The 26351-nt window shown below is 42.9% G+C and overlaps 1 protein-coding gene across 2 annotated transcripts; it reads left to right on the top strand.

Annotated features, from left to right (window-relative positions):
- Nucleotides 1-2214: 2214 nt before the first annotated feature.
- On the top strand, nt 2215-25635 carry agtrap (angiotensin II receptor-associated protein). 2 transcript variants are annotated; one of them, XM_072244930.1, is made up of 5 exons: nt 2215-2526; nt 4194-4228; nt 13535-13646; nt 19262-19478; nt 20926-21624. In XM_072244930.1, exons 1-5 carry the CDS (start codon nt 2500-2502, stop codon nt 21000-21002), a joined length of 468 nt encoding a protein of 155 aa, XP_072101031.1. In that variant the 5' UTR covers nt 2215-2499; the 3' UTR covers nt 21003-21624. The 2 variants fall into 2 exon arrangements, with proteins under 2 accessions (XP_072101031.1, XP_072101030.1); XM_072244929.1 differs by lacking the exon at nt 20926-21624 and adding an exon at nt 23806-25635 and having other exon boundaries at nt 2267-2526.
- Nucleotides 25636-26351: the final 716 nt, after the last annotated feature.

Here is a 26351-nt window from a genome sequence, read left to right as displayed (position 1 = left end):
TGCAGGAATTAAGCAAAAGCTTTCAGGGAAAGCAGACCTGGATAAGGACTGCTGGCCTTGTCAGTGAGACCTGTTTTCCTAAAATTAATATATTTTGGGAAATAAATAGTCTGAACAAGTTCAACAGTGAGTATAATAATATAGTTTCAGATTTTAACGGCATCTTAGTCTAAAGCTAATTGCCTGAGCTCCCGTGTATCATTGCAGGTGTCCAAGGCACATAAGCTGTTTCATCAATGAACTTCCCCAAAACCTAAGGGCAGAGGTGGGGGCGTTCATTGATAATTGGGTTATGCTCGCCTTCCTTCACAGCTCTTCATGTGGGGTTGTCTATTCCTTGCGTGAAGCAATACTTGGATGGCATTCATGAATGGACGAATAACGTTTACACCGAAAAGATGCTCGGTAGTGACCATTGATGCTCGTTGTCTTGAGTGAATCTTCTTCAAACAGTGCAGAAGACGTTTACTTCTACTGGGGTTCAAATTCTCTACTCTCCCCACTTCCGCAGGGGCCCATCCTGACCCCATTTTCGGAATGACAGATCATCGGAACAGGGGTTACTTGTCCTGATCAACCTTCACATCACGCACTTTTCCATTACATGGAAAAACTTCAGAGGCCTGATTTCCCACTTTTCCGATCTATAAACCAGACACGAATGCTCGCCCCGGTCTGTGCAGAGCTGATTGGGTATAACTGCCGACAATCAAGTTTGGCGCCCACAATGCTGGAGATAACTGGTGTATGAATAAAATCTTTATGTAACTATTTTCCACGTTCATTTTTTTTTGCCTCTGAAAACATTACCAACGTTATTGGAAGATTAAGTTTTTTTAGTAATTCGATTTCCTCCACTTTTTAAAAATACTTTTCTTAGAAAGCTGACTTTGTTTATACAATAAACTATTTGCCGCAAACCCGGACAAATGCTGCTGTCTTTTAAAATGTGCAGTGTATCAGCAAATAAATAATTAATATGACAAGGTAGTGGACATTTAAGAATAGAATTTTAACGTAATTACTGATGGCGCCAGTGGAATGCTGCTTTGTGCTTAATTAAGTAAACTCTAAAGAGATGTATTTTCTTCACAAATATATGAATATGAATTTTAATGTCATTCTAAAACTTCTGGTGATTGTCGGCCGTGCGGTTGGTTAATCCAGAATCTTCGCCACCCCTCCAACCCCCATCCTCGACTCGGACCGTTCCATATGTACAAATGCCAGAAAGCACGGTAAACTGTTGAATATCGCAGTGTCTAATCTCCAACCAGTCACTCCGAGTTAGCACTAAACCGCAGTTAAAAGATGAAAGCTGTAATATTTGCTTCCAGCATAGATGCAAAGCAGTTTCAAAGTATGTTAATCATCAAAGTACTTATATAAGATATAGGAGCAGAATTAGGCTACTTCCCTCTCGGGCCCAATCTCCCCGTAACCCTTTGGAGGAAATTGGCAGAAAAACAAAACAGTGAATGGAAGGAATGCTGCTGCCTGCCACGCCCCTGAACAGTTGGACAACCGCCATAAAGTGAAATGGTATGTCACTAATCACAATGCGGAGATTCTTTTTCTTGCGGGCATACTCAATAAGTATGAAGGAACACACAGTCTTTTTCATTAAAATTTATCATCTCATTTTTGCTGGGGCAAAAGGCTAAAACGGGATGAATATCCGAATACTGTACAACGTACTGTGAACTATGTAGATTTACTACACAATACAAAGCAGAGCTGAAATTGAGGAAGCCGAGTGCCTTGCTGAGACAGCACATGATAAAACCTGGAGACACGAGACGTCAGACAATTGAATCCGGAACGAGAGAAGACAAACTCTTGGAGGAAGTCAGCGGACCGAGGAATATCTGTGGAGGCAAAGAGACGGTTGAAGTTTCGGGTCGAGACCGTGTGCATCAGAATCTGTCTCCACACATTCTGCTTGGCCTGCTGACTTACTCACCGAGATAAGAGCCAGCATTTAAGAGTCACTTGACCCTGGGCCAAATGTTTGCGATGAACATTAATCTGATCTCAAGCGCTGAGCAGCTGATCTTTAAGAAAACGCACATCATTCTGCGGGGTTGAGTTAATACTGCTCAGCTCGGGGTTGAGCGGATGTTACCTTCTGTTTCTTTTCTGGGGCAAGATGTTACAAGCACTGAAGACTAGAAGTCAGAATTTTAGACAATAAGGCATAGGAGCAGAATTAAACCATTCCGCTATTCAATCGTGGCCGATTTATTATCCCTCTCAAAACCAATCCCTCTTTCGGTTTCACTGTTCCAGAATTAAACCGTAAGGTATTAAAGTCCACAATGTTTGTCCCGATCTTCCACAGTTTTCCTTATACTGTACAGTATGGTCTTGGGAAACCATGAACAGAGATGGGCGGAAGGAGCTGGCGCGGTTCTTTTCACTGCAGAACTCGATTCTCTGTCATGTGTCTCTGGGTCACGTGGTCCGCGTTAAAGTTTTGCTGTAAGTGGAGAGGTGACGATGGCGCTGCCGGTTATCAATTTAAAGGTAATCATTTGGGAATGAATTAATGGGATCGCGAGGCAAACTCGGGTTATCAGAGAAATTTAAAGCGCGGGGCTAGAAGTGTGAGGATCTAGTGGGGAAAATCCAGTCAGTAAAAGTCAAAACAACAGTATAATACTTAGCATAGGAACACGCCCCAAAGCGCTTCGGACGAGTGTGTTAAAAACCAAAAAAAAATGATCTTAGAGTTGGTAACCAAGAGCGTGGTCAAAGACGCGGCACGATCATGGGAGGGTTATTGGGTTGGTAAAGATTGCAGACTCGTGGAAGGGAGAAAACGTGTTGTAAAAAGTTTAAGGGTGTTAAGATCAAGGCACTCTTTCAGCAGCAGCCAGTATAGATCAGCGGGTATAAGGTTAATGGGTGAACGGAACTGGTGCAAAGTTTTGGACGACCATGTGTTTTTGTAAAGTTTGAACAAGGTAACCTTCAGAGCAATCCAGTTTTTGCCACTTCATTGGACATTTGCTAACCGCTATACGCTGTTCCAGTGAGCTCCAGTGTAAACAGGAGGAGCAGTATTTCCTGTTTGAGCTGGATACAATGGAGCATTCGGGACGATATCAAAACCAACAGCTTTTTCTCTCTGATCAGAATTAACCTGCCTTGCAAAAGAATAAACATTAACTCTAAATGAGAACAGAAGTGTAGGTACTGGAGATCTGAAATAAGGACAGAGGATGCTGATAAGTACTTAATAGGTCAGACAGCAATATTTGAAATGTAAATCAATTAATGCTTCAGGTATGAGATCCTTTGTCAGGCAAAGGTGTCAGACATGAGGGATTGACTGTTTCTTGTTCCACAGATGCTGTCTTACCTGCTGGATTTTCCAGCATTTTCTGTTTTTATGTAATGTTAAATAGTGATTACTTTTCTGCTGGCATTGTTATGCCATCTTTCTCCTTTTGGATTGAGTCTCAGCAATAGCTCTGACCTGCACTTCCCAGCTTCTAAATATTCCTCCTTTAGTTTCTCACTCAGTAACCACACTCATTGAACTATCAACCTGATGGCTCAGTCACCTTGGCAAAAATTACCTTGCCTGGTCAGAGAGATGTTCCTTGTCCTAACCATCACTCCCTACCCTCTTTTTAATTCTAAACCAGTGTTTCTCATTCGTTCAATTCTGCCAAACCTGTTTCTTTTCCCATAGATGCAGGGGAGATTTGATAGGGGTATACAAAATTATGAGGGTAATATAGGGTAAATGCAAGCAGGCTTTCCCCATTGAGGATGGATGGGACTACAACTAGATGTCATGGGTTAAGGGTAAAAGGTGAAAAGTTTAAGGGAGGGGAAAATTCACTCGGGGTTGTGAGAGTGTGGAACGAGCTGCCAGCATAAGTGGTGCATGCGAGTTGATTTCAACAATTAAGAGAAGTCTGGATAGGTACATGGATGGTAGGGGTATGGAGGGCTCCCGTCCTGGTGCAGGTCTTATTTTCTGTTTTCATCTCACCAAATGACCTCGTGTATGTGTGTGTGAGTGAGATATATGCAGTCCCACATACCTATTACTTTTGAATGTTCCATGATTCCCATAGGGTAATATTGAGGGTCATATGCTTGGTATAGGATTTGTTAATGTCTCTCCGTCTGTAAAGTTTGTTCAGTTTTTCCAGAATGACCTGGTTCTGTCCCAACAGATGATCATCTTTGTGCACTGGCTTCTAACAACTTGGTGAGTGATGGAAGTTTGTTAATCTGGTTTTGAATTACTGTATCACAATTAAAATAAATGCATGGTACTAACAATGACCACCGAGGAAAGTAGGAGCAGCAATAAACCATTCAGCCCTTCAAGCCATCTCCTATCTCATACAATAATGGCTGATCCTCTACATTAATGCTGTGTTCCTGTTCTCTCACCACAGTCCTTGATGCCTTTTGTGCCTTGAAATCTGTCCTCCTTCGTCTTCAATATATTTAGCAACTTGACCTGCACGACCTTCTAGGGAAGTACATTCCATAGTTTCATCACTCTCTGACTGAAGAAACTTCTCATTTTTGTTTCTAAGTGGCAGTTCATATCCTGAGATTGTGATCTCAACTTTTAATCCTCGTCCTACCCTGTCCCAGTCAGAGGAAATGTCCTCCCTGTCCCAGTCAGAGGAAATGTCCTTCCTGTATCCAGTCTATTGAGCCTTGCCAGACTTTTGTACATTTTAATAAGATCTCATTTTAACAAATCCTAGTAAATATTGGGTTTGTTGACCCAATTTCTCCTTGTTATGACTGTTCTGTAATCCTAGGAATCCGTTGTTGTATGCCCCTCTCAGGCAGTTTAACCTGCCTTGGGTAAAGAGACCAAACCCACACAATATTCTGGTTTAATCTCACCAGGACCCTATTTAATTTCAAATATTGTCTTGTGCCTGAATTCAAACCTTGTTGCAATGAATACAAACATGTCGTTTGCTGTCTTCACTGCTTACTGCACCTGCATGTTACTTCTGTTAATTACTGGTATGCAAAATAACCAAATCCCTTTGCATATCCCTTTGCAAACCATCCCTATTTATATAATAACCTGCTTTTTTGTTTTTCCTACCAAAGTGAATAATGTTACATTTATCCATATTATACTGAATTTGCCATGTATCTGTCCAACACAATCCCAGCCCTCCCCATCACTGAAAGCATTTACAGGAGGTGCTGCCTCAAGGTTCCCCCCCCCCCCAATCTAGGACCCATCCTAGTCTTGCTGCTGCTGCCAAGCTTGAAGTCTCAAATCACCACGTTCAGGAACAGCAACTTCGTACAATCATCAGGTTCTTGAAGTGACCTGCACAACCCTTACCTTAGCTTAGGAAAGTAACGCTTCTGGCTATGTACAACCATGGACTTGTCTCTGTTTTTGTTTAACTTGTTGTCTTGTTTTGCACTTTTTTTCTTTACTGTCTTGTATAATTTGCTCTGTGTATTGTCTGAAACTATGTGCTTGCAATGCTGCTGCAAGAATTTTTTTTAAAATTACACCTTAACCTCACTGTGGCAATAAACTTGACTTGACAGTCACTCAACTTAATCACCTTGAAACGTCTTGGTACCTTCCTCACAATTCACAACCCTACCCAGTTCAGTGTCGTCAGCATTACCTATGGTCCTTTAACATAGTAGGGCGCTACACAGGTGTATTAGGAAATAAATGAAGACTGAGAGACAATAGGAGGATTAGTTGAAAGTCCAGCTGAAGTGACGAGCTGTAGGGAGGATCACGGAAGATGAGAATCAGTGAATTTCTTCGAGTTACTTTGGTCAGGATTCAGTGCCTGTCATGAACGTAGAAAGGACTTGAGGAAAATAGGATGTAGGCTTCAGAGATAGGGAAGAGCTGAAGTTTGCAGAGGATGAGGATGGGAGCCCAGAGGTAGGGCATCAGAACAGTTGAGACTGCAGATGACAATCATTGTTGAGGATTATGGTGGTTGATAGGATCAAGATGGGCAGTGTAGTGTGGGTTGATCAAAAGGAGCCTCAGCCTGCAGCAAATACACATTGAGCAGTGCTTGGTAAAACTGAGTGCTGACTGGCAATGTGCATTCATTAGAAGTTTGGAGACAGGGCTGTAATTATCACCTATAGCAAACGAACCATTGACTAAATTGACTTTGTTTATTGTACAGAAAACTGATGGTAGCAGCTATTGTTCACAGAAATTAATGTATCACATAGTTTATAAGACGTGGTATTTTAGGAATGGTGTGCTTTTGTGCTCGGAACTGGTGCAGTAAAGGTTTAATTGAAAATGATCACCAGTGAGGAAGATTCAAGATTGAAGATTGTTTAATGTCATTTCCAGCACTCAAGTGTAAAGGAGAATTAAATAATTGTTACTTCGGGTCCGATGCAGCACAAAAAAGAAACCCACAATAAAGCAGAGCACAATAATAGTAAACACAATATTAAATAAGATATAAGTTTTCTGTGTTAATCTTTTTGTTAATAACATTCACCTGCTGTACATACAACTTTGTAATGATACTTCAATGTACTGAACAGCCTTAATGGTATATAGTGCACAACTCTAGGAAGCTAAGCTGTAAATTTTTGGGTTTATTTCCCAGCGATCCGATCACAGACACTCTACAGCATTATTTTACTGGAAAATAATCATAAATTATGAACTTTAGAAATAATACTTTTAAAGAAGAACTTCAGAGAGCAGAGGCATTTACTGTTTGATCAGCATCATTTTAGAAATCAGTTTACTTTAACAAAAGAATTACTGTTATTGCAAAGGAAGTTAATATAGAAATCTGAAAGTGGGAGAGAGACAAGTCAAATCTTGTTTTGTTCTGTTGTTTCAGCCCAGATTCCTATTTTGCAACGCTGTTGAAATTTCACAAGCTTCTGTGATATTGGCTCAGATGACTTGTGGCATGGAACTCTCTGGGTGTGTTCAACAAGAAACGGGCATAGAACATTAAGTGCCAGAAATGGCCTGTTTCTCTTGCAAATAATGCCTGTTTTCCTCTATTTTGTTCCCACTCTTCTACACAAGCTCATCATTTCTTCTGCTGGGCAGGTTTTTAGAAGGATTCAGCATACGTTTTTGAAGTCTGCTCCACTATTTCATCATGGCTGATCTATTTTCCTTCTCAGTCCCAATCTCCAGTCTTCCCCCCGTATCCCTTCATGCCCTGAATAATCAAGAATCTATCAACCCCTGCCTTAGATATACCTAATGACTTTGCTTCCATAGCCGCCTGTGACAATGAATTCTACAGATCCACCACTCTCTGGCTAAAGAAATTCCTCCTCATCTCCATTCTAAATGGACATCCCTCTATTCTGAGGCTGTGTCCACAGGTCTTAGACTCCCCCACCATAGGAAGCATCCTCTCCGCATCCACTGTGTCAAGGCCTTTCAACATTTGATAGGTTTCATTGAGGTCACCCCTCACTCTTCTGAATTCCAATGAGTAGAGGCCTAGAGCCATCAGACACTCCTCATATTGACAAGCCTTTTAATCTTGGAATCAATTTCCTAAACCTCCTTTGAACCCTCTCCAGTTTCAGCACATCTTTCTTTTGCAAGCAGCCCAAAACTGCTCACAATACTCCAAATAAGGCCTCAACTGTGCTTTACAAAGCCTTAATAATACATTTTGTTTTTATATTCTAGTCCTCTTGAAATGAATGTTAACATCACATTTGCCTTCCTTACCACTGAATCACCCTGTAAATTAGTCTTTAGGGAATCCTGGAAATAGGACTCCCAAGTCCCTTTGGATCTCAATTTTTTAAATTTTCTCTCCATTTAGTAAATAGTGTACGCTTTTATTTCTTCTCACAAAGTGCATGACCATACACTTCCTGACACTGTATTCCATCTGCCACTTCCTTGCCCATTCTCCAAATCGGTTTAAGTCCTTCTGTACCCTCTCTGTTTCCCTAAGCTACCTGCCCCTCCACCTATCTTTGTATCATCTACAAACTTGGCCACAAGGCCATCAAATCCATCATCCAAATCATTAACGTATATCATAAAAAGAAGCAGTTTCTAAACAGACCCCTTTGGAACACCACTAGACACCAGCAGCTAGCCAGAAAAGGCTCCCTTTATTCCACTCTTTGCCTCCTACCAATCAGCCACTGTTTTATCCATGCTAGTATCTTTTCTGTAATAGCATGGGCTCATAACTTGTTAAGCGCCTCATGAGTGACACCTTATCAAAGACCTTCTGAAAATCCAAGTACACAACCTCAGCTGATTCTCCTTTGCCTATCCTGCTTGTTATTTCTTCAAAGAATTCCAAAAGATTTGTCAGGCAGGATTTTCCCTTAAGGAAACCATGCTGACTATAGCCTATTTTATCACCTGCCTCCAAGTACCCTGACACCTCATCTTTAATAATTGACTCCAACATCTCCCCAACCACCGAGGTCAGACTAACTAGCCTAAAGTTTCCTTTCTGCTGCCTCTCTTCCTTCTTGAAGAGTGGAGTGATATTTGCAATTTTTCAGTCCTCTGGACCATGCCAGAATCAATTGATGATGGAAAGTTCATTACTAATGCCTCCACAATCTCTTCAGCCACTTTCTTCAGAACCCTGGGCCGTTTACCATCCGGTCTAGGTGACTTATCTACCTTCAGAACTTTCAGTTTCTCTAGAACCTTCTCCTTAGTAATGGCAACTTCACTCACTTCTGCGCCCTGACACACTCGAACTTTTGGCATACAGCATGTGTCTTCCACAGTGAAGCCGTATGCAAAATATTGATTCAGTTGTCCGCCATTTCCTTGTCCCCTGTTTCTAACTCTCCAGCATAATTTTCCAGTGGTCTGATGTCTACTCACGCCAGGCAGCACCTATGGAAAAGAGTACAGTTGACGTTCTGGGCCAAGACCCTTCATCAGGACTGGAGGGAAAAAAAGATGAGGAGTCAGAGTTAGAAGTGGAGGGAGGGGAGGAAGGTGTTAAGTGAAACTGGGAGATTGGGGGGTGGGGAGCGGTGAAGTAAAGAGCTGGGAAGTTGATTGGTGAAAGAGATACGGGGCTGGAGAAGGGGGAATCTGACAGGAGAGGATAGAAAGCCGTGGAAGAAAGAAAAGGGGGAGAAGCACCAGAGGAAGGTGAAGGGCAGGTCAGGAGATAAGGTGAGAGAGGGAAATGGGAATGGTGAAAGGGGGGTGGTGGGTCATTACGGGAAGTTCAAGAAATCGATGATCATGCCATCAGGTTGGAGGCAACCCAGACGGAATATAAGGTGTTGCTCCTCCAACCTGAGTGTGGCTTCATCACGGCAGTAGAGGAGACTTGGACTGACATGTTGGAATGGGAATGGGACGTGGAATTAAAATGGATGGTCACTGGGAGATCTTTTTCCGATGGACAGAGTGTAGATGCTCAGCGAAACGGTCTCCCAATCTACGTTGGGTCTCACCGACATACGGGAGGCCACACCGGGAGCACCGGATACTGTAGATGACCCCAACAGACTCATAGGTGAAGCGTTGCCTAACCTAGAAGGACTGTTTGCGGCCCTGAATGGTAGTGAGGAGGAGGTGTAGGGGCAGGTGTAGCACTTGTTCTGCTTGCAAGGATAAATGCCAGGAGGGAGATCAGTGGGGAGGGACAAACGGACAAGGGAGTCACATAGAGAGTGATCCCTGCGGAAAGCAGAAAGTGTGGGGGAGGGAAAAATGTGCTTGGTTGTCAGATCCAATTCGAGATGGTGGAAATTACGGAGAATTATTTGCTGGATGCGGAGGCTAGTGAGGTGGTAGGTGAGGACAAGATAAACCCTATCGATGTTGCCCTCAACCGTTTCTCTTCCATTTTGTGCACATCTGCCCTCACCCCACCCTCCCGCCACTCCACCAGAGATAGGGTTCTCTGTGAGTCTGTTGGCGTCATCTACTGTATCCGGTACTCCTGATGTGGGCTCCTGTATATTGGTGAGACCCAAAGTAGAAATGGGAGACCGCTTTGCTGAGCACCTATGCTCCGTCCGCCAGAAAAAGCGGGATATCCCAGTGGCTACCCATTTTAATTCTACTCCCCATTCCCATTCCGACATGTCAGTCCATGGCCGCCTCTACTGTCGCGATGAGGCCACACTCAGGCTGGAGGAGCAACACCTTATATTCTGTCTGGATAGCCTCCAACTTGATGGCATGAACATCAGTTTCTTGAACTTACAGTAATTGCCCTCTGCCTCTCCTTCACCATTCCCCATTCTCCAGCCCTATTTCTCTTTCACCAGTCAATTTCCCAGCTCTCCACTTCACCCCTCCCCCTCCCATTCCCGATTTCACCTGTCACTTTGTGTTTCTTCCTCCCCTCCCCCCACCCCTTAACTCTGAATCCTCATCTCTTTTCCTTCAGTCCTAATGAAAGGTCTCGGCTTGAAACATTAACTGCATGCTTTTGCATAGATGCTGCCTGGCCTTCTGAGTTCCTCCAACATTTTGTGTGTATTGCTTGGACTTTAAGCATCTGCAGATTTTCTCGTTTGTGTTTTTCTTCATGACTCTTTTAGTTGCCTTCTGTCGGATTTTAAAAGCTTTCCATTCGTCTAACCTCTCATTAGTTTTTGCTCTATTAAATGCCCTCTCTTTGGCTTTTATGTTGGCTTTGACTTCTCTTGTCAACCACAGTTGCATCATCCTGGCTTTAAAACATTTCTTATTTAGGATGTATATATCCTGTGCCTTCCAAATTACTCCCAGAAATTCCAGCTATTGCTGCTCTGCTGTAATTTCTGTTCGTGTTCCTTGCCAATCAATTTTGGCTAGCTCCTCTCTCATGCTTCTGTAATTCCGTTTACTCCACTGTAATACTGATACATCGGACTTTAGCTTCTCCTTCTCAAATTGCAGGGTGAATTTTATCATATTATGATCACACTTCCCCTAAGGGTTCCATTACCTTAAGTTCTCTAATCAATTCCAGTTCATTGCACAACACTGTATCCAGAATAGCTGATCCCCTAGTGGGCTTATCCATAAGCTGCTCTAAAAAGCCATCTCATGGGCCTTCTAAAAATTCCCCCTCTTGGGATCCAGCACCAACCTGATTTTCCCAATCTACCTGTATTTTGAAATTGGCCATGACTATCATAATATTGCCCTTTTGACATGCATTTTCTATCTCCCGTTGTCATTTGTAGACCCATATCTTCAGCACTGTTTGGGAGTCTGTATATAACTCCCTTCAGGGTCTTTTTACCCTTAATGTTCCTCGGCTGTATACACAATGATTTCACACCTTGCTTTCCTCTGTCACCTTTCTAATGATTTAACTTCAATTTTTACTAACAGAGCTACACCAACCTCTCTGCCTACCTGCCTGTCCTTTCAATAGAATGTGTATCCTTGGACATTAAGCTCCCAGCTATAGTATTCTTTCAGCCATGATTCAGTAATGGCCACAATATCATACATGCTAACCTGTAACTGTGTGACGTTTATCTTCTTTATTCTAGATATGGTGTGCATTCAAATATAACACCTTCAGTCCTGTATTCACACTGTATGATTTTGTCTACTTTTTACATTGCAACTTATCCTGTTGACTGTAATTTTGCCCTATTATCAACTCATCTTGCTAGCAGTCTCAGAACATACTTACTCTTTGTAAATCAACTACCACATCCTCCCCACTATCACTCCGGTCCCCATCCCCCTGCCAAATTACAAACCCCATTTCCAGAAAAGTTGGGTTATTTTCCAAAATGCAATAAAAACAAAAATCTGTGATATGTTAATTCACGTGAACCTTTATTTAACTGGCAAAAGTACAAAGAATTGAGGGGAACAGCCACAGGGGTAGTCTGCACTGGCTGCCCATTTCCCTTTCTTCTCTTGACAGCTACCCAGCTACCTGCCTCCTGCAACCTAAGGATGATTACTGTACCTCCCCGAAGCTCCTACCTACCACTTCCTCAGTCTCCCATATAAGCCAAAGATTATCGAGCTGCAACTCCAGTTCCTTAACACGTTCGCTGAGGAGCCGCAGCTTGCTGCACCTGATGCAGATGTGGTTATCCGGGAGTCTGGAGGTCTCCCAGAAGTCCCACGTCTCACATACAGAACACAACACAGCCCCTGGAGCCATTCGCACCACGCTAACTATGCCCCGACAGATGAGGAATGAAAAATAAGAAACTTACCAGATACTTGCCATACCCAAGCCTGATGAGCCAAAACCACTCCAACACTGGCACACTCACACAATGGCCGCTTCGCTTGTCTCTACCTTAATTTTATTCTCACTTTCTAATGAATTCTGTTCACTGCTTGGAGGCAGTCCGACTCCAAAAAAACTGCCCCAAAGAGCTGTCTTTTTAATCTTCAACTGCAAACCTAAGTGAAAATGTATTTTCTTGTCATGCTCCCACTCACTGACTGGGCGCAGTCCAACTCCGAAAAACTGCTGTGAACTGCCTTTTTAATCTTTGGCCGCGAACCTAAGGGAAATCATATCTTCTTGTTGTGCTTTCTGTTACTGATTAGGTGCAGTCCAACTGCTAACTATTGTTCATTTAAAGCAGACCATTGAATGCCAGAGTTCTAGTCTTTGAAATTAGTAATAATCTGTATCCCAGATGGCTACGCTAGATTATTGTAGATCAAACTTATTTTGTGATTTGTCAAAGTTAGAACGAGGCATTAAAATTGTTTATGAAGATGAATCAATCTAAGGCCTTATACAAGTTGCTGTAACTCTTTGGATATTGAAAATGATTTAGTTGATTTATCCTCGAGACTTGTCAATTTATAGAACAAGTTATGGAAGCAAGAGGAGTTTTTGGGTTTATTAGGCCAGGCACCAAAGTGAAGTTCTATTAATGCAATCATTATCATTTTGGCAGTTGAAATCCAAGTTCATCTTTGAACATAAGGGTAAATCAAGGAAACTAAATGAGTGGGGGGGGGGCCCTGCCATGGGTATTCATGACCCTTGGCAGCTAGGATGAATTATGCAAAAGTGTGCACAGGATAAATATGTGTTTGATTTATGTATTTACAGGTTTGTTTGGGGGAGGAATGGATTGGGCATTATGAGCTGAAAGTCAGCATATTTTTAATGATCCTTGCTGAGATCCACTTCCTCCTTGCAATAAATGCAATCAAGCTATTATGAGCTGATCTTGCACTGCTCCCTTTTCTATTACAAAGCAACAATATATAAGGAATGTTTTGCCTAGAGTGGGGCACTGAACATTGCCAAGTGATAGGAGAAATATATTTATTGTAGGATTGAGAACTGCATTTTGGGCATTGTTTTTTCTTATTGCAGTAAAACAGGAAATTTTAAGATTCCTGGAAACAATACTTAAGCTGGAGGAACTAAAGAGACACTAAGCCAAAGAGATACCGAAGAGGAAGCGGAGAGGGAATCTGATCGAAATTTTAAATTTACAATATTTTGAAAGGTCTTCAGTTGCATAAATCCATTGACTCTTTGATGAACGAGACTGGTGTATATCCCTTGAGGAAACTGAATAAAGCTGAAGGTGCTTTTCTTTTTTACAGGGGCTGTTTGTATCCCTGGCTTCCCCCACCGTATATCTGGAGTAATTACGCTGTTCTGGCTATTGGGGTTTGGGCCATTGCTCAGAGAGACTCCATTGATGCCATTTTTATGGTGAGTACTTCCACATTAACATTGGCATTTTTTTTCCCGTGGAGTGACAATATCTGTCTCCACTCTTAATCCACTAACATCTGCCGAAACACACTTCACAAATGCTCGGTATTCTTTCTCTCTTCCCCAAGTGACTATTCTTTAAGCAAGTCTGACTATTGGCTGACTATTTATCATCACAGTGTATGTCCACCAGCTGATTCTGCACAGTAATAAGACACACTTACTAAGAATTACTGCCCTGAGGTCAACCAAGATCAAGGACAAGTTGATCACTTGTGTCAATGAAACAGCTTGGAAGTTCACTTAACATCTCATCACTATCTTCACATGGTGGTTAGGGATGGTTAGCCTTATGTAACAAAAAGATGTAGAATCTTCCTAACATATGATTTTCCTCATATTTTGCATATTAACCCAACATAATATTTGTTCTGTTTCATCTCCTGCTATGCTGCTATGTTTTAAGGATTTTCTAATGTTTCAAAGAAGTTGCAGGGACCATTTTAATGGTGCAAGTTAATCCAGAGAAGAAAAATATATGTACTTCCTTTGACAAAAAAGGGTAAGTCTCAGTAAATCTTGCTGGGTTAAGAAAAAAAACTTGTCTATCTCGTTACTCAGTGGCTTTCTGCTGTACACTACTGGGTACCATATGGACAGACTTGTGACATTTCCAGTATCAAGATCTGTTTTATCACCTACATAGTCAGCTTGGCTTAATTGATGGCACTTCAGCCTCTGAAGATCACAGGTTCAAAGCTTGCAGCAGTGGTTGCTTCCTTAGTACTGAGCCAGCCACCCACCCACTGCACTGTTGAACACTTTGTGAACATCAAAGGTTCCGAAACGCAAAGTCACACAAATTTTAGTGTCTAGGGCTATTTATTCTGACACATTACCTGTGTGTTTTTTGCATTGTTCACCTACAAACCAGAAATTGCATTGAAACAATTCGTTAAAGCTTAAGAGGGGTGAACTCCTTGGGCTTTACTTTCCCTTTCTTTTCCTTTTTCTGTCTTTTTCAACACTGTCAGGCCTCTCTCTTCATTTCCCTATCTCTCTTTGTCCCATCCGTCCAAACCCTCACTTTTCCCTTCTTTCTACCATACTCAGATCTCCCCCTGAACCCCCCTCCCTCTCCCCCTTTCTGACTTCCATGTCTCAATCCCCTTCCTGACAATCCTATTTGTTCCCCCTTTCTGCACCACCAAATTCACGTGCTCAGGCTATTTCCAATTTTATGACTGGTGGAAATGAGTTCTCTAAATACCAAACAACACACATCAAAGTTGCTGGTGAACGCAGCAGGCCAGGCAGCATCTCTAGGAAGAGGTACAGTCGACGTTTCAGGCCGAGACCCTTCGTCAGGACTAACTGAAGGAAGAGTGAGTAAGGGATTTGAAAGTGGGAGGGGGAGGGGGAGATCCAAAATGATAGGAGAAGACAGGAGGGGGAGGGATGGAGCCAAGAGCTGGACAGGTGATTGGCAAAAGGGATATGAGAGGATCATGGGACAGGAGGTCCGGGAAGAAAGACAAGGGGTGCGGGGGAGAACCCAGAGGATGGGCAAGGGGTATAGTCAGAGGGACAGAGATAGAAAAAGGAGCGTGAGAGAAAGAATGTGTGTATAAAAATAAATAACGATGGGGTACGAGGGGGAGGTGGGGCATTAGCGGAAGTTAGAGAAGTCAATGTTCATGCCATCAGGTTGGAGGCTACCCAGACGGAATATAAGGTGTTATTCCTCCAACCTGAGTGTGGCTTCATCTTTACAGTAGAGGAGGCCGTGGATAGACATGTCAGAATGGGAATGGGATGCGGAATTAAAATGTGTGGCCACTGGGAGATCCTGCTTTCTCTGGCGGACAGAGCGTAGGTGTTCAGCAAAGCGGTCTCCCAGTCTGCGTCGGGTCTCGCCAATATATAGAAGGCCATATCGGGAGCACCAGATGCAGTATATCACCCCAGCCGACTCACAGGTGAAGTGTTGCCTCACCCGGAGGGACTGTCTGGGGCCCTGAATGGTGGTAAGGGAGGAAGTGTAAGGGCATGTGTAGCACTTGTTCCACTTGCAAGGATAAGTGCCAGGAGGGAGATCAGTGGGGAGGGATGGGGGGGGACGAATGGACAAGGGAGTCGCGTAGGGAGCGATCCCTGCGGAAAGCTCCAACACCTCAGGGCATATTCCATCCTCTGTCGGATCCATGCTTGCAACCGCCGTTTTTTTTGACTTTGTCATGTTAGGGAAAGATCGTAAGATCCTACATCTGCGGACTCCAGAGCCTGCTGGCCCTGAAACTAGCAGGCATGAACTTCAGATTGCCTCTGCCATTGATCTCGCCGGCTCCAACACCTCAGGACATATTCAAAACCCAGACTCCAGCAACGACCATGGACACCTTCACAGTGATTGTGCAACCACCAACTGCGGCTCCAGCCTTGAACTCCAGGCCGGGTCTTTATGTGCTGCTATTGTGACTCCCATCTCCCCTTCCCCCACCAATACTCTGCAACCCCGTCTCCCTCAGATCCCATTGTCAGCTCCTGAGTACTCAGAGGCTCCATCTTCCTCTCACCCCAACTCCCTCCTCTCCACTGACACCCCCAGCCTCCCCCCTCCCCCATCTGATCCCAGCTCTCATCCGTGCCGGGTCTTTACCATCCTCTCCGACCTCCAACTGTCGGAGGCAGAACGCTCTGTCCTCAGTAAGGGCCTCACCTTTGTCCCCCTTCGCCCACACCTCAGCGAGTTCCGTGTTCGCCATGATGCAGAACTCTTGTTCCGCCATCTCCGTCTCCAAGCCTACTTCTTCAGCAAGGACTCTTCCACCCCCACCAATGACCCCTTCTCCCGTCTTCAACCCTCCTCCTCTTCATGGACGCTCAGCTCTGGTCTTCTGCCTGCTCTGGATCCTTTTATTGCTAACTGCCGATGGGACATCAACCGTCTCGACTTCATCACACCTTGTTCCCATTTCAACCACACTCCTTCCAAACGCTGTGCTCTCCACTCCCTCTGCACTAATCCTAACCTTATTATTAAACTCGCCGATAAGGGGGGTGCTGTTGTAGTCTGGTGTACTGACCTCTACCTTGCCGAGGCACAGCGACAACTCGCGGATAGCTCCTCTTATTTACCCCTCGATCGTGACCCTACTAAGGAGCACCAGGCCATTGTCTCCCACACCATCACCGACTTTATCCGCTCAGGGGATCTCCCATCCACTGCTACCAACCTTATAGTTCTCACACCTCGCACTTCCCGTTTCTACCTCCTACCCAAGATCCACAAATCTGCCTGTCCTGGCAGACCTATTGTCTCAGCTTGCTCCTGCCCCACGGAACTCGTTTCTGCATACCTCGACATGGTTTTATACCCCCTTGTTCAATCCCTTCCTACCTTTGTTCGTGACACTTCTTACACTCTTAAACTTTCTGATAATTTTAAGTTCCCTGGCCCCCACCACTTTATTTTCACCATGGATGTCCAGTCCCTATATACTTCCATCCCCCATCAGGAAGGTCTCAAAGCTCTCCACTTCTTTTTGGATTCCAGACCTAATCAATTCCCCTCTACCACCACTCTGCTCCGTCTAGCGGAATTAGTCCTTACTCTTAATAATTTCTCCTTTGGCTCCTCCCACTTCCTCCAAACTAAAGGTGTAGCTATGGGCACCCGTATGGGTCCTAGCTATGCCTGCCTTTTTGTTGGGTTTGTGGAACAATCTATGTTCCGTGCCTATTCTGGTATCTGTCCCCCACTTTTCCTTCGCTACATCGACGACTGCATTGGCGCTGCTTCCTGCACGCATGCTGAGCTCGTTGACTTTATTAACTTTGCCTCCAACTTTCACCCTGCCCTCAGGTTTACCTGGTCCATTTCTGACACCTCCCTTCCCTTTCTAGATCTTTCTGTCTCTATCTCTGGAGACAGCTTATCTACTGATGTCTACTATAAGCCTACTGACTCTCACAGCTATCTGGACTATTCCTCTTCTCACTCTGTCTCTTGCAAAAATGCCATCCCCTTCTCGCAATTCCTCTGTCTCCGCTGCATCTGCTCTCAGGATGAGGCTTTTCATTCCAGGACGAGGGAGATGTCTTCTTTTTTTAAAGAAAGGGGCTTCCCTTCTTCCGCCATCAACTCTGCTCTCAAACACATCTCCCCCATTTCACGCACATCTGCTCTCACTCCATCCTCCCGCCACCCCACTAGGAATAGGGTTCCCCTGGTCCTCACCTACCACCCCAACAGCCTCTGGGTCCAACATATTATCCTCCGTAACTTCCGCCACCTCCAACGGGATCCAACCACTAAGCACATCTTTCCCTCCCCACCCCCCGCTTTCCGCAGGGATTGGTCCCTACGCGACTCCCTTGTCCATTTGTTCCCCCCATCCCTCCCCACTGATCTCCCTCCTGGCACTTATCCTTGTAAGTGGAACAAGTACTACACATGCCCTTACACTTCCTCCCTTACCACCATTCAGGGCTCCAGACAGTTCTTCCAGGTGAGGCAACACTTCACCTGTGAGTCGGCTGGGGTGACATACTGCGTCTGGTGCTCCCGATGAGGCCTTCTATATATTGGCGAGACCTGACGCAGACTGGGAGACCGCTTTGCTGAACACCTACGCTCTGTCCGCCAGAGAAAGCAGGACCTCCCAGTGGCCACACATTTTAATTCCGCATCCTATTCCCATTCTGACATGTCTATCCACGGCCTCCTGTACTGTAAAGATGAAGCCATACTCAGGTTGGAGGAACAACACCTTATATTCGATCTGGGTAGCCTCCAACCTGATGGCATGAACATTGACTTCTCTAACTTCCGCTAATGCCCCACCTCCCCCTCGTACCCCATCGTTATTTATTTTTATGCACACATTCTTTCTCTCACGCTCCTTTTTCTACCTCTGTCCCTCTGACTATACCCCTTGCCCATCCTCTGGGTTCCCCCCCCTTGTCTTTCTCCCCGGGCCTCCTGTCCCATGATCCTCTCATATCTCCTTTGCCAATCACCTGTCCAGCTCTTGGCTCCATCCCTCCCCCTCCTGACTTCTCCTATCATTTTGGATCTCCCCCTCCCCCTCCCACTTTCAAATCTCTTACTAACTCTCCCTTCAGTTAGTCCTGACGAAGGGTCTCAGCCTGAAGCGTCGACTGTACCTCTTCCTAGAGATGCTGCCTGGCCAGCAACTTTGATGTGTGTTGCTTGAATTTCCAGCTTCTGCAGAATTCCTGTTGTTTGCGCTCTAAATACCAAACACTGGTTGCTTCTGTACTAATTCATGATTTAAACATATTTGTTCATCCTGAAAACTGGGCACAGCTACAGGACATATCAGAATACAAATACTGTATTGATAAGTAGAAAGAAGTTTAAAGTTTTTCATCTCCTGGAATTGTCCTGCACCATTGAGCTGTTGCATACTGTTAAATTCTCAGCACATGGGCTGAGGATTGCTCCGGATGCACAGAATTATGAATATCATTCATCAGGTCTGTCTGCTGGTCTTCCTTCATCCTCCCCTCCCCTCCTGCTTTCCACCTTTAGTTCAGAAACTGTTCTTGCCAGTTGAATCTGACTTTGATGTCTCTTTTTCTTTCAGTATTTAGTTGGCACGGTAATCACCATCCTCTTGGACATCATCCACATTGCAGTCAGCTATGATCGTATGGCTGCCGTCCAACACAACAATGCAATGAGGGATCAGTTCCGCTTCAGTGTTGGTATGGCCATTTTGAGCCTCCTCCTGAAACCAGTTTCCTGTCTCTTTGTGTATCAGATGTATAAGCAGCGAGGAGGAGATTGCTATATAAGCATCGGTAAGAATTTGAACCAAGTGTCATTATTGTTAACTCCAGGGAACAAGGGATGGGTGGGAGCTGTTGGTTTTTCAATGCATTGAAAGAATGCTTAGAGCTGTGTGAAACCTCATTACCTTCTCTACTGCCCAAATGAAAACTGTATTGTTCACTGACCAGGTGACTTCACCACCCACCCTTTCCCATTTCAAGATCCTTTGCATACGTCTGGTGCAGAGAATACAATATCCCCTGCTCTGCAAGAGCAGTTCCCCAACACCAATTTGTCTGATAATGCACTGCAAGTAGAACAGAACAATTCCTAGTGATGGAATCCAGAGTATACCATATCCCTTTGATGCTGAAGTATGCAACCTATGCCAACAATCTTGATCCTCTAAGTGTAGGTAAGTTAAGAGGGAGCAGACAAAGTATTCAAGGATTATGATTTCATCTAAGTAAAACGGGCATTTCTGTCAGCCAATGCATCAGAATAAGACTTGAATATTAATGACACAAATGAGTAGGGATATCTGGACCAATAGATCTTGGGAGTGGTAGGAAACTCTGTGGGAACATAGATGCTATTGGGAAACGTTATAGTGGGGTAGGCTGGCTGATTGTATGGATGGTTTGAGGAGAAGGTATCCTCCCATTAAGTTAAAGGCCATTGAATCACGTTGCTAACATATAAATTGAACATATTGGTGGCACTACTGAGTAGATCAGGGAGCATGTGCAGATAGTGAAATGGAATTAATTTTGTGTCTCTCTCCATAGCTGCTGGTTGACACAGTACATTTCCATCACTTTCTACTTCTACAACCTCTCACCCAGAAAATACAGATCTTGTCCTTGCGATCCCTTGCTCCTGCTTCACCTCAGATCTGTATAGGCTTGCATATTTGCTGAATAAGTATAGGAGCAGACAGTGTCCTCCAGTGAATCCAGTATGGTATTGGAGCTATGTCCTGACAATAAAAACATAAGAGGACAAAGATACAGGAAATCTGATATAAAAACAAGGTTCTGGAAATCATACTGTCTGTTCTTCAGTATCTTTGAGATAAATTCAGTTTAATGTTTTGAGTGAGACTCTACAAAAATTCTTGTTTCTAATAAAATATCACACATAAGTCTAAACAGATTAAGAATAGGATCCATTAATATATAATTTTTCCCTTAAATTTTGAGGTTTGGGTTTTGTCAGACATCAGCTTTTTGCCAGCCTGAAGATCTTAAGTACATTTATTTCTGGAATGAATCAATTCAATGAATTCTTCAAAGTGTCAAGTTTTAATTTTTGTACAATTGTGCTTTATGTTGCTGGTTTAGTTGGTTACCTGGTACTCAGCCTCATAAAAATGTTGCTTTCAAACCTTATGTTTTTATTTTTATTTCTTTCTCTCTTGCTCTCTCTCTCTCTCTCCCCTTGTTCTCTGCCTCTCCCTTCTTCTCTCCATCCCAGACCTGGATAGCTCCATTGACAGCAGGTTTACGTGTGATAGTGTTGAATCCAATGCTTACTCCGGTCGCTCCTACTGAACCACCTGTCCCTGCCTCACCTGCAGTGTGTGTACAATCTTCCTCCTTTGCTGCAGTCCTCAGTCCTCCTGCTTTGATTGGTGATCTTGCAATAATTATTTGATTGTTCTCTGGCTGTTGAAATGTTGCTGTTAGTTTTATGTTAACTTTTATGTTATGATGATTCTGAACATTACATATTTGTATTTTTCATTTTTGTTTCTTTTTGGCATATTTGTTAAAATTCATATTGAATGAGAATTCATCAAAAATGAAAAGTTAACAGAGATTTCATGGTTTGCCTTACAGTATGCCTGCTGACCACATTGACTAGAAATTTAAAGATTTTGTCCTGCCCTTTGCTAGTTTGCACTTCTGTAAGTTGTGTAGTAGAAGATGAATCCAATTATAGGAAAACTGAAGGCATGATAAATAATTTATGATTTTCATATTGACATTTATTGGCTTAAATAGACATAGGCTAATGTGGAAACAATGGGTTAATGATTTCCTTCTGTGTTGGAAATGATGCTTCCATGAATACTAGGGATTAACGTAAGGAGTGGGCAAAAAAGTAGTTAACAGAATTGTCATTATGTTTGGGAGGAACCTTTTGATTAAAAAATTATTTTGAACAAAGTTATTTCTCACTGCTTCTGTCTCCTTAAATCCTTCTTTCCTTGTCAGACATCCCACCTCTCCTGGAAGTTCCGGGAGTCTCCCGCCCTATTAATAGTAGTTCCCTGATGCCTGCAAATTATATACAATGTCCCGGAAATTAATTTTTTTGAGAGCGAGCGTGAAAGAACGTGCGAGAAAGAGCGAAAGAGCAAGCGCAAGAGCAAGAAAGAAAGCGCGAGACAGCGAGCGCAAGTGAGCGACCACGGGAGAGAGCGAGAAAGCAAGCGCATGCGAGAGAGAGAGCGAGAAAGCAAGCACGAGTGAGAGCGACCACGGGCGAGAGAGTGCGCATGTGAGAGAGAGAGCAAGAGCAAGAGTGACATTGTTCCAAAAAAAAAGAAAATATGAAACGTACGTCACCCCAGACTACACTAAAGTGTACCCCTGCCTAATAGGGGTCAAAAATAATGACAGTGTTGCTTGCTGCACTGTTTGCAACAGGGACTTTTCTATTGCCCATGGTGGGTTAAGACTGTAAAAGACATGTTGAGGAGAGCTTAACAGGTGTCATTCGTTTATTAGCATAGCTAACGTTATTTAAACTAGCTGGCTAGCAGCTAAGGAGCTACTGTATTGCAGACATCCCACCTCTCCCGGAAGTCTCCCGCAAATTGATGGTGCTACCTCCCTGAAATGAGTTTTTGCAGGGTGGGATGTCTGCCTTGTCTACACCCTTCTTCAAACAAATAGTACAGCAAAGCCAACAAGCTTGTAACTGAATTTGGATTCAAGCATTTGTCTTCCTTTGTTGCGTCCTCCATATCCCTGGTCCGCATTGCTTTCTCCTATTGTTTATTTTTCCCTCCCTCAGCTCATCTTATACATGCAATGTACCCTTTGCTCCCTCAACCACGCCCCATTAAACAGCCCACAAGAAAATATTGTTTTCTTGACATGCTTGCTGAGCATGTTCCCTCTGCTTTGGGCTAACTCCCTTCCCGTTAGCTGCTTTTGGGAAGAAGACTGGTGGTGAAAGAGGGGGGAAATCTTCTAATCATTGTATTTAAAATCTACCCCCTGATCTTTGGTCTATTCTTTCCAATTTTGTAACTCCTAAACCTTAGCTCATGCGATTTCTTGTTTCAGTCTCTGTAATATTGTGATAATAATGTCTGTCTCCAACTGAGGTGTTCATTTTGGTCATCATTTCATGTTGAGCCAGTAATTTATATTGACTGCTTCCAGTTTTCTGTATAGGTATCCAGCATCTGCAGTTTTTGTTTCAGTTTGTAACCTTAGCTCCGTTTGTTTTGGAATTGAACTTTTAGTTTATCCTAAAGATTCCAATGCTCTGCTGACCAAGTCTCCAATGTTCCACCCTCTGTAGACTTCAACTCATTCACAACTCTAGTGCTTGCACTATAATCATCCAGTCTCATTCATTTATCATCCTCTTGGTGACCAATTTTGATTTCATTCTTTGTGTTTAAATCCCATCACGGTTATTTTGTTCTGATGAATCTTTAACTCTGTGTTACTGTGGATGCCCCTCCTTTAACTACATTGCAGGCACTGTCTTCAACTCTCTAGCCCCAAACTCTGGAAATCATTTCATACTGCCTTCTGCCTTCCTAAGCCTTCTCACTCTTCTTCATAATTTCATTAACTTCATTACACCTCTGTGAAGTGACTTGAGATGGTTTGCCGTTGATTAAAGATTTGATAAAGGTATTTAAAATTATTAACAAAGACAGCAGATTAAAATATAGTTTCCAATGATTGAGAGGCTATAGATAAGAGGCATGATGGGCAAAACAAAATTTATATGTACTACTAGAATCTGAGATTGAAGCAGAGAATTGTTAACACTTTAGAATAGGTATACTGTATTGTTTGTAGAAAGAAAGTTTTCAAGAGAACGGGAAATGAGAATAGACCAGAGTAAATAACCGCATCCTTGCTGAAGTTAATATTTAATGCATTTAGATTACAAATGACTTTACTGTCCATGCTTTAGCTTGAAAGGTTGGACAGATGAGTTCTCCGCTCTGCTAATACTTCAGCCAATGTACTTTAGTGAATTCATGGCTAGTACCAGTTTGTGAGGAGATTCTCCTGGGTATTTGATATCTTCAGATACTTCTGTGAGTTTTCTGTTGGGGGGACATACAAAAATGACTTTTCTCTGAATTGTTCCATGCAGGTGTTCCAGGTTTAACTGGTAGTCGAGATCGAACTTCGTACCAGACCATTGGTGAGCAGGAGCCTCACCGCCAGCCTACTTCCTCATAGACAAAGATTCCTGTCCCACCCTATTAATCCATTTGCAATATGCTGCCATAAGGAAGCTTATATAAACATCTTGTGCCTTGGATTCAGTAGCCACCTGGTTTTGAATGCTTTGGTCAAATTGTCAGTATTTGGTGCCCTGGACTTCTGGTCATGCTTAAGTCTTCCAGTTGATAATGTCGCTATGATGATCATCCAGAGAAAAATAATACTCCTGTTGCACATGACTATCTGGAATTTGAAGGCTGTAGATTTTAAAATCTTTTAATTCTAGTCCTGGTGAACTCAAATGTGGTTATTAGGTCACAATTCATGACTGATTTTTAGAGGATTACAGACTTGATTGAATGAAAGCTTTTGGAAGCCTGACAGATATTTAAAGCCAGTGCTCCTGGTGTTGTGATACTTTGCATTAATGACTGAAGGTTGAAGATAATTGGCCTTGTTCCTTTATGAAAAAGTTTTGGGATGGCAGACACAATTGCTTTCACTCTTACAAGCAGAGATATTTCCCTAGTATGTCCTTCTATAGTTGATAAAGCTTCCTGAATGTTAAGGATCCCAGCTGGAAAATAGTTTGAGGACTTGTAGCCTATGAAAATTGAGCTTCAGAAGGGGAGCAGGTTTGGCTCTTAATACTGAAGTAGCTTGGTTAACATTTGTAAGTATGGTTAATTGCACCCTCCCATACAAAAGATTTACGGTTAAACAGCATTTAGCTGACAGGTACAAATTCAGAAAATGCTGGAAAAACTCAGCAGGTCAAGCAGCATCTATGGGAAGAAAAACGGTCAATGTTTCGGATCTGTGACTCAATATCAGAATTCAGCTGACGGGGATCTCTCCACCAGCAGCTCACTGAACTAATGTCGTGAATCAGCTTCTGAAGCATATGGTTGTGTTTAAAAATTGTACTGATATCAGGCAATTTAAGTTTTGTAATTCCTATAATTTTGACTTGGGGAAAACGGTAGATTGTCTCCTAGGATGTAATACTGCTCTTGAGTCTGACTACTGACAATAATACTGTGGTCCCATGGTTTAGGCAGACCAGGGCTTGTAGGGCTTTTGTGGAGGGAGGGGTTGGGGGTTTGGAGATCATACAAACATACCACGTGACGTGGGATCTTGCTATTTGCAATTGAAGTTGCAAATTTGATTTAACTGGTTTGTAACATTTAGAGGCAGCAAACAGTGATGTAATTTGCTAAAGATCTCGAGATAACACTGCAGCAAACAAATGGTGTGCATGGCCTCTGAGGCCTTTCCTGTCCAAGAGAAGATGGGACTTGAATTATGTTTACACTCCAAAAGCTTTCTTTTTCATAAAGATAGAGTAAAATGAGACCTTTAATTTCTTGTACTTTGAAAAGTTTGACACCTTTAATTTTGCACAACTGCAAATGAAAGGAAGAGCAGAAAGTATCTGTGAATAGGACCGGACCAGTGCAAGCAGTTAACATGAAACCACCACATTACTTACTGGAAATGGAAAGGTAGATACTTGGTTCATTTCTCACAGTGGTCAGTCTTCCTGTCTCACTTGCTAACTAATGCTATTGCCATGGGAACAATAAAAATACAGATCTCAGTCTCGGCCTTGGTGTTTCTGGGTGAACATTTAGATCCTGATGTGTAACTCAGTCTGTTTTGTGCCATTTGTTCTGAATCAGGTGCCTTGATTTTGTTAGAGTACTTGATGTAATTGTGAAATATTATTGCCAATAAATGTTATTAAAATTAACAGACTACCGTGAATGTATTTCTGAATGAAGATTTTTTAAAATAGAAGCATATCTTTAAACAGACAAACAATATGGATTGGAGGCATGTGAGTTTTATTTCCAATGGTAATAATATATGAAATTTAGGAAAGTCAGATTGTGATTTAAAAATACAGGTAACACTGGTGCCAGTATTTATGTATGTGTGCATCCTGACATCAAGGCAGCATTGATGAAGATCTGAACAAACAATGGTAGAAGTGAAGTTGCTGGAAACCAAAGAGGAATAATAAATCACAAACACAAGAAAACCTGCAGATTCAGGAAATCAAAGCAACATGTACAAAATGTTGGAGGAACTCAGCAGGCCAGGCAGCATCTATGGAAAAAAGTAAATAATCAACGGTTTGGGCCAAGACCCTTCTTCAGGATAAAAAAAGCCAATGCTTGGAATTATACCTTGCACAAAGGATGTTTGTGATTATTGGAGATTGTTTATCTCAGCCCCAGGATAGTGCCCTAGGCATGACCACCTTCAGCTACTTAATCAATAACCTATCTTCTTCCATTAGCTCAGAAGTGAGGATACACACTAATTATCTGTACAATGTATATTTTTATTCACAACCTTTCAGTAAATGAAGCGGTCCAACAGGGAACTGTCGCTGTTTAAAAATTTAAGAGATGACAGAATTATTTTTAGGGATAATGATCTTCTGAAGTGCTCTGAGGACAA

The sequence above is a fragment of the Mobula birostris genome, chromosome 27 (genome assembly GCF_030028105.1).
Source record: "Mobula birostris isolate sMobBir1 chromosome 27, sMobBir1.hap1, whole genome shotgun sequence".
Classification (NCBI taxonomy): domain Eukaryota; kingdom Metazoa; phylum Chordata; class Chondrichthyes; order Myliobatiformes; family Myliobatidae; genus Mobula; species Mobula birostris.
The sequence above is the reverse complement of the archived record's forward strand: the minus strand, read 5'-3'. Positions and strand labels throughout refer to the sequence as shown.

Coding starts and splice junctions, on each gene's coding strand:
- agtrap (XM_072244929.1), top strand. CDS start 2,500: ATGGCGCTGCCGGTTATCAATTTAAAG. Junction 2,527..4,193: donor TGCCGGTTATCAATTTAAAG/GTAATCATTTGG, acceptor CTGTCCCAACAG/ATGATCATCTTTGTGCACTG. Junction 19,479..23,805: donor AGATTGCTATATAAGCATCG/GTAAGAATTTGA, acceptor TGTTCCATGCAG/GTGTTCCAGGTTTAACTGGT.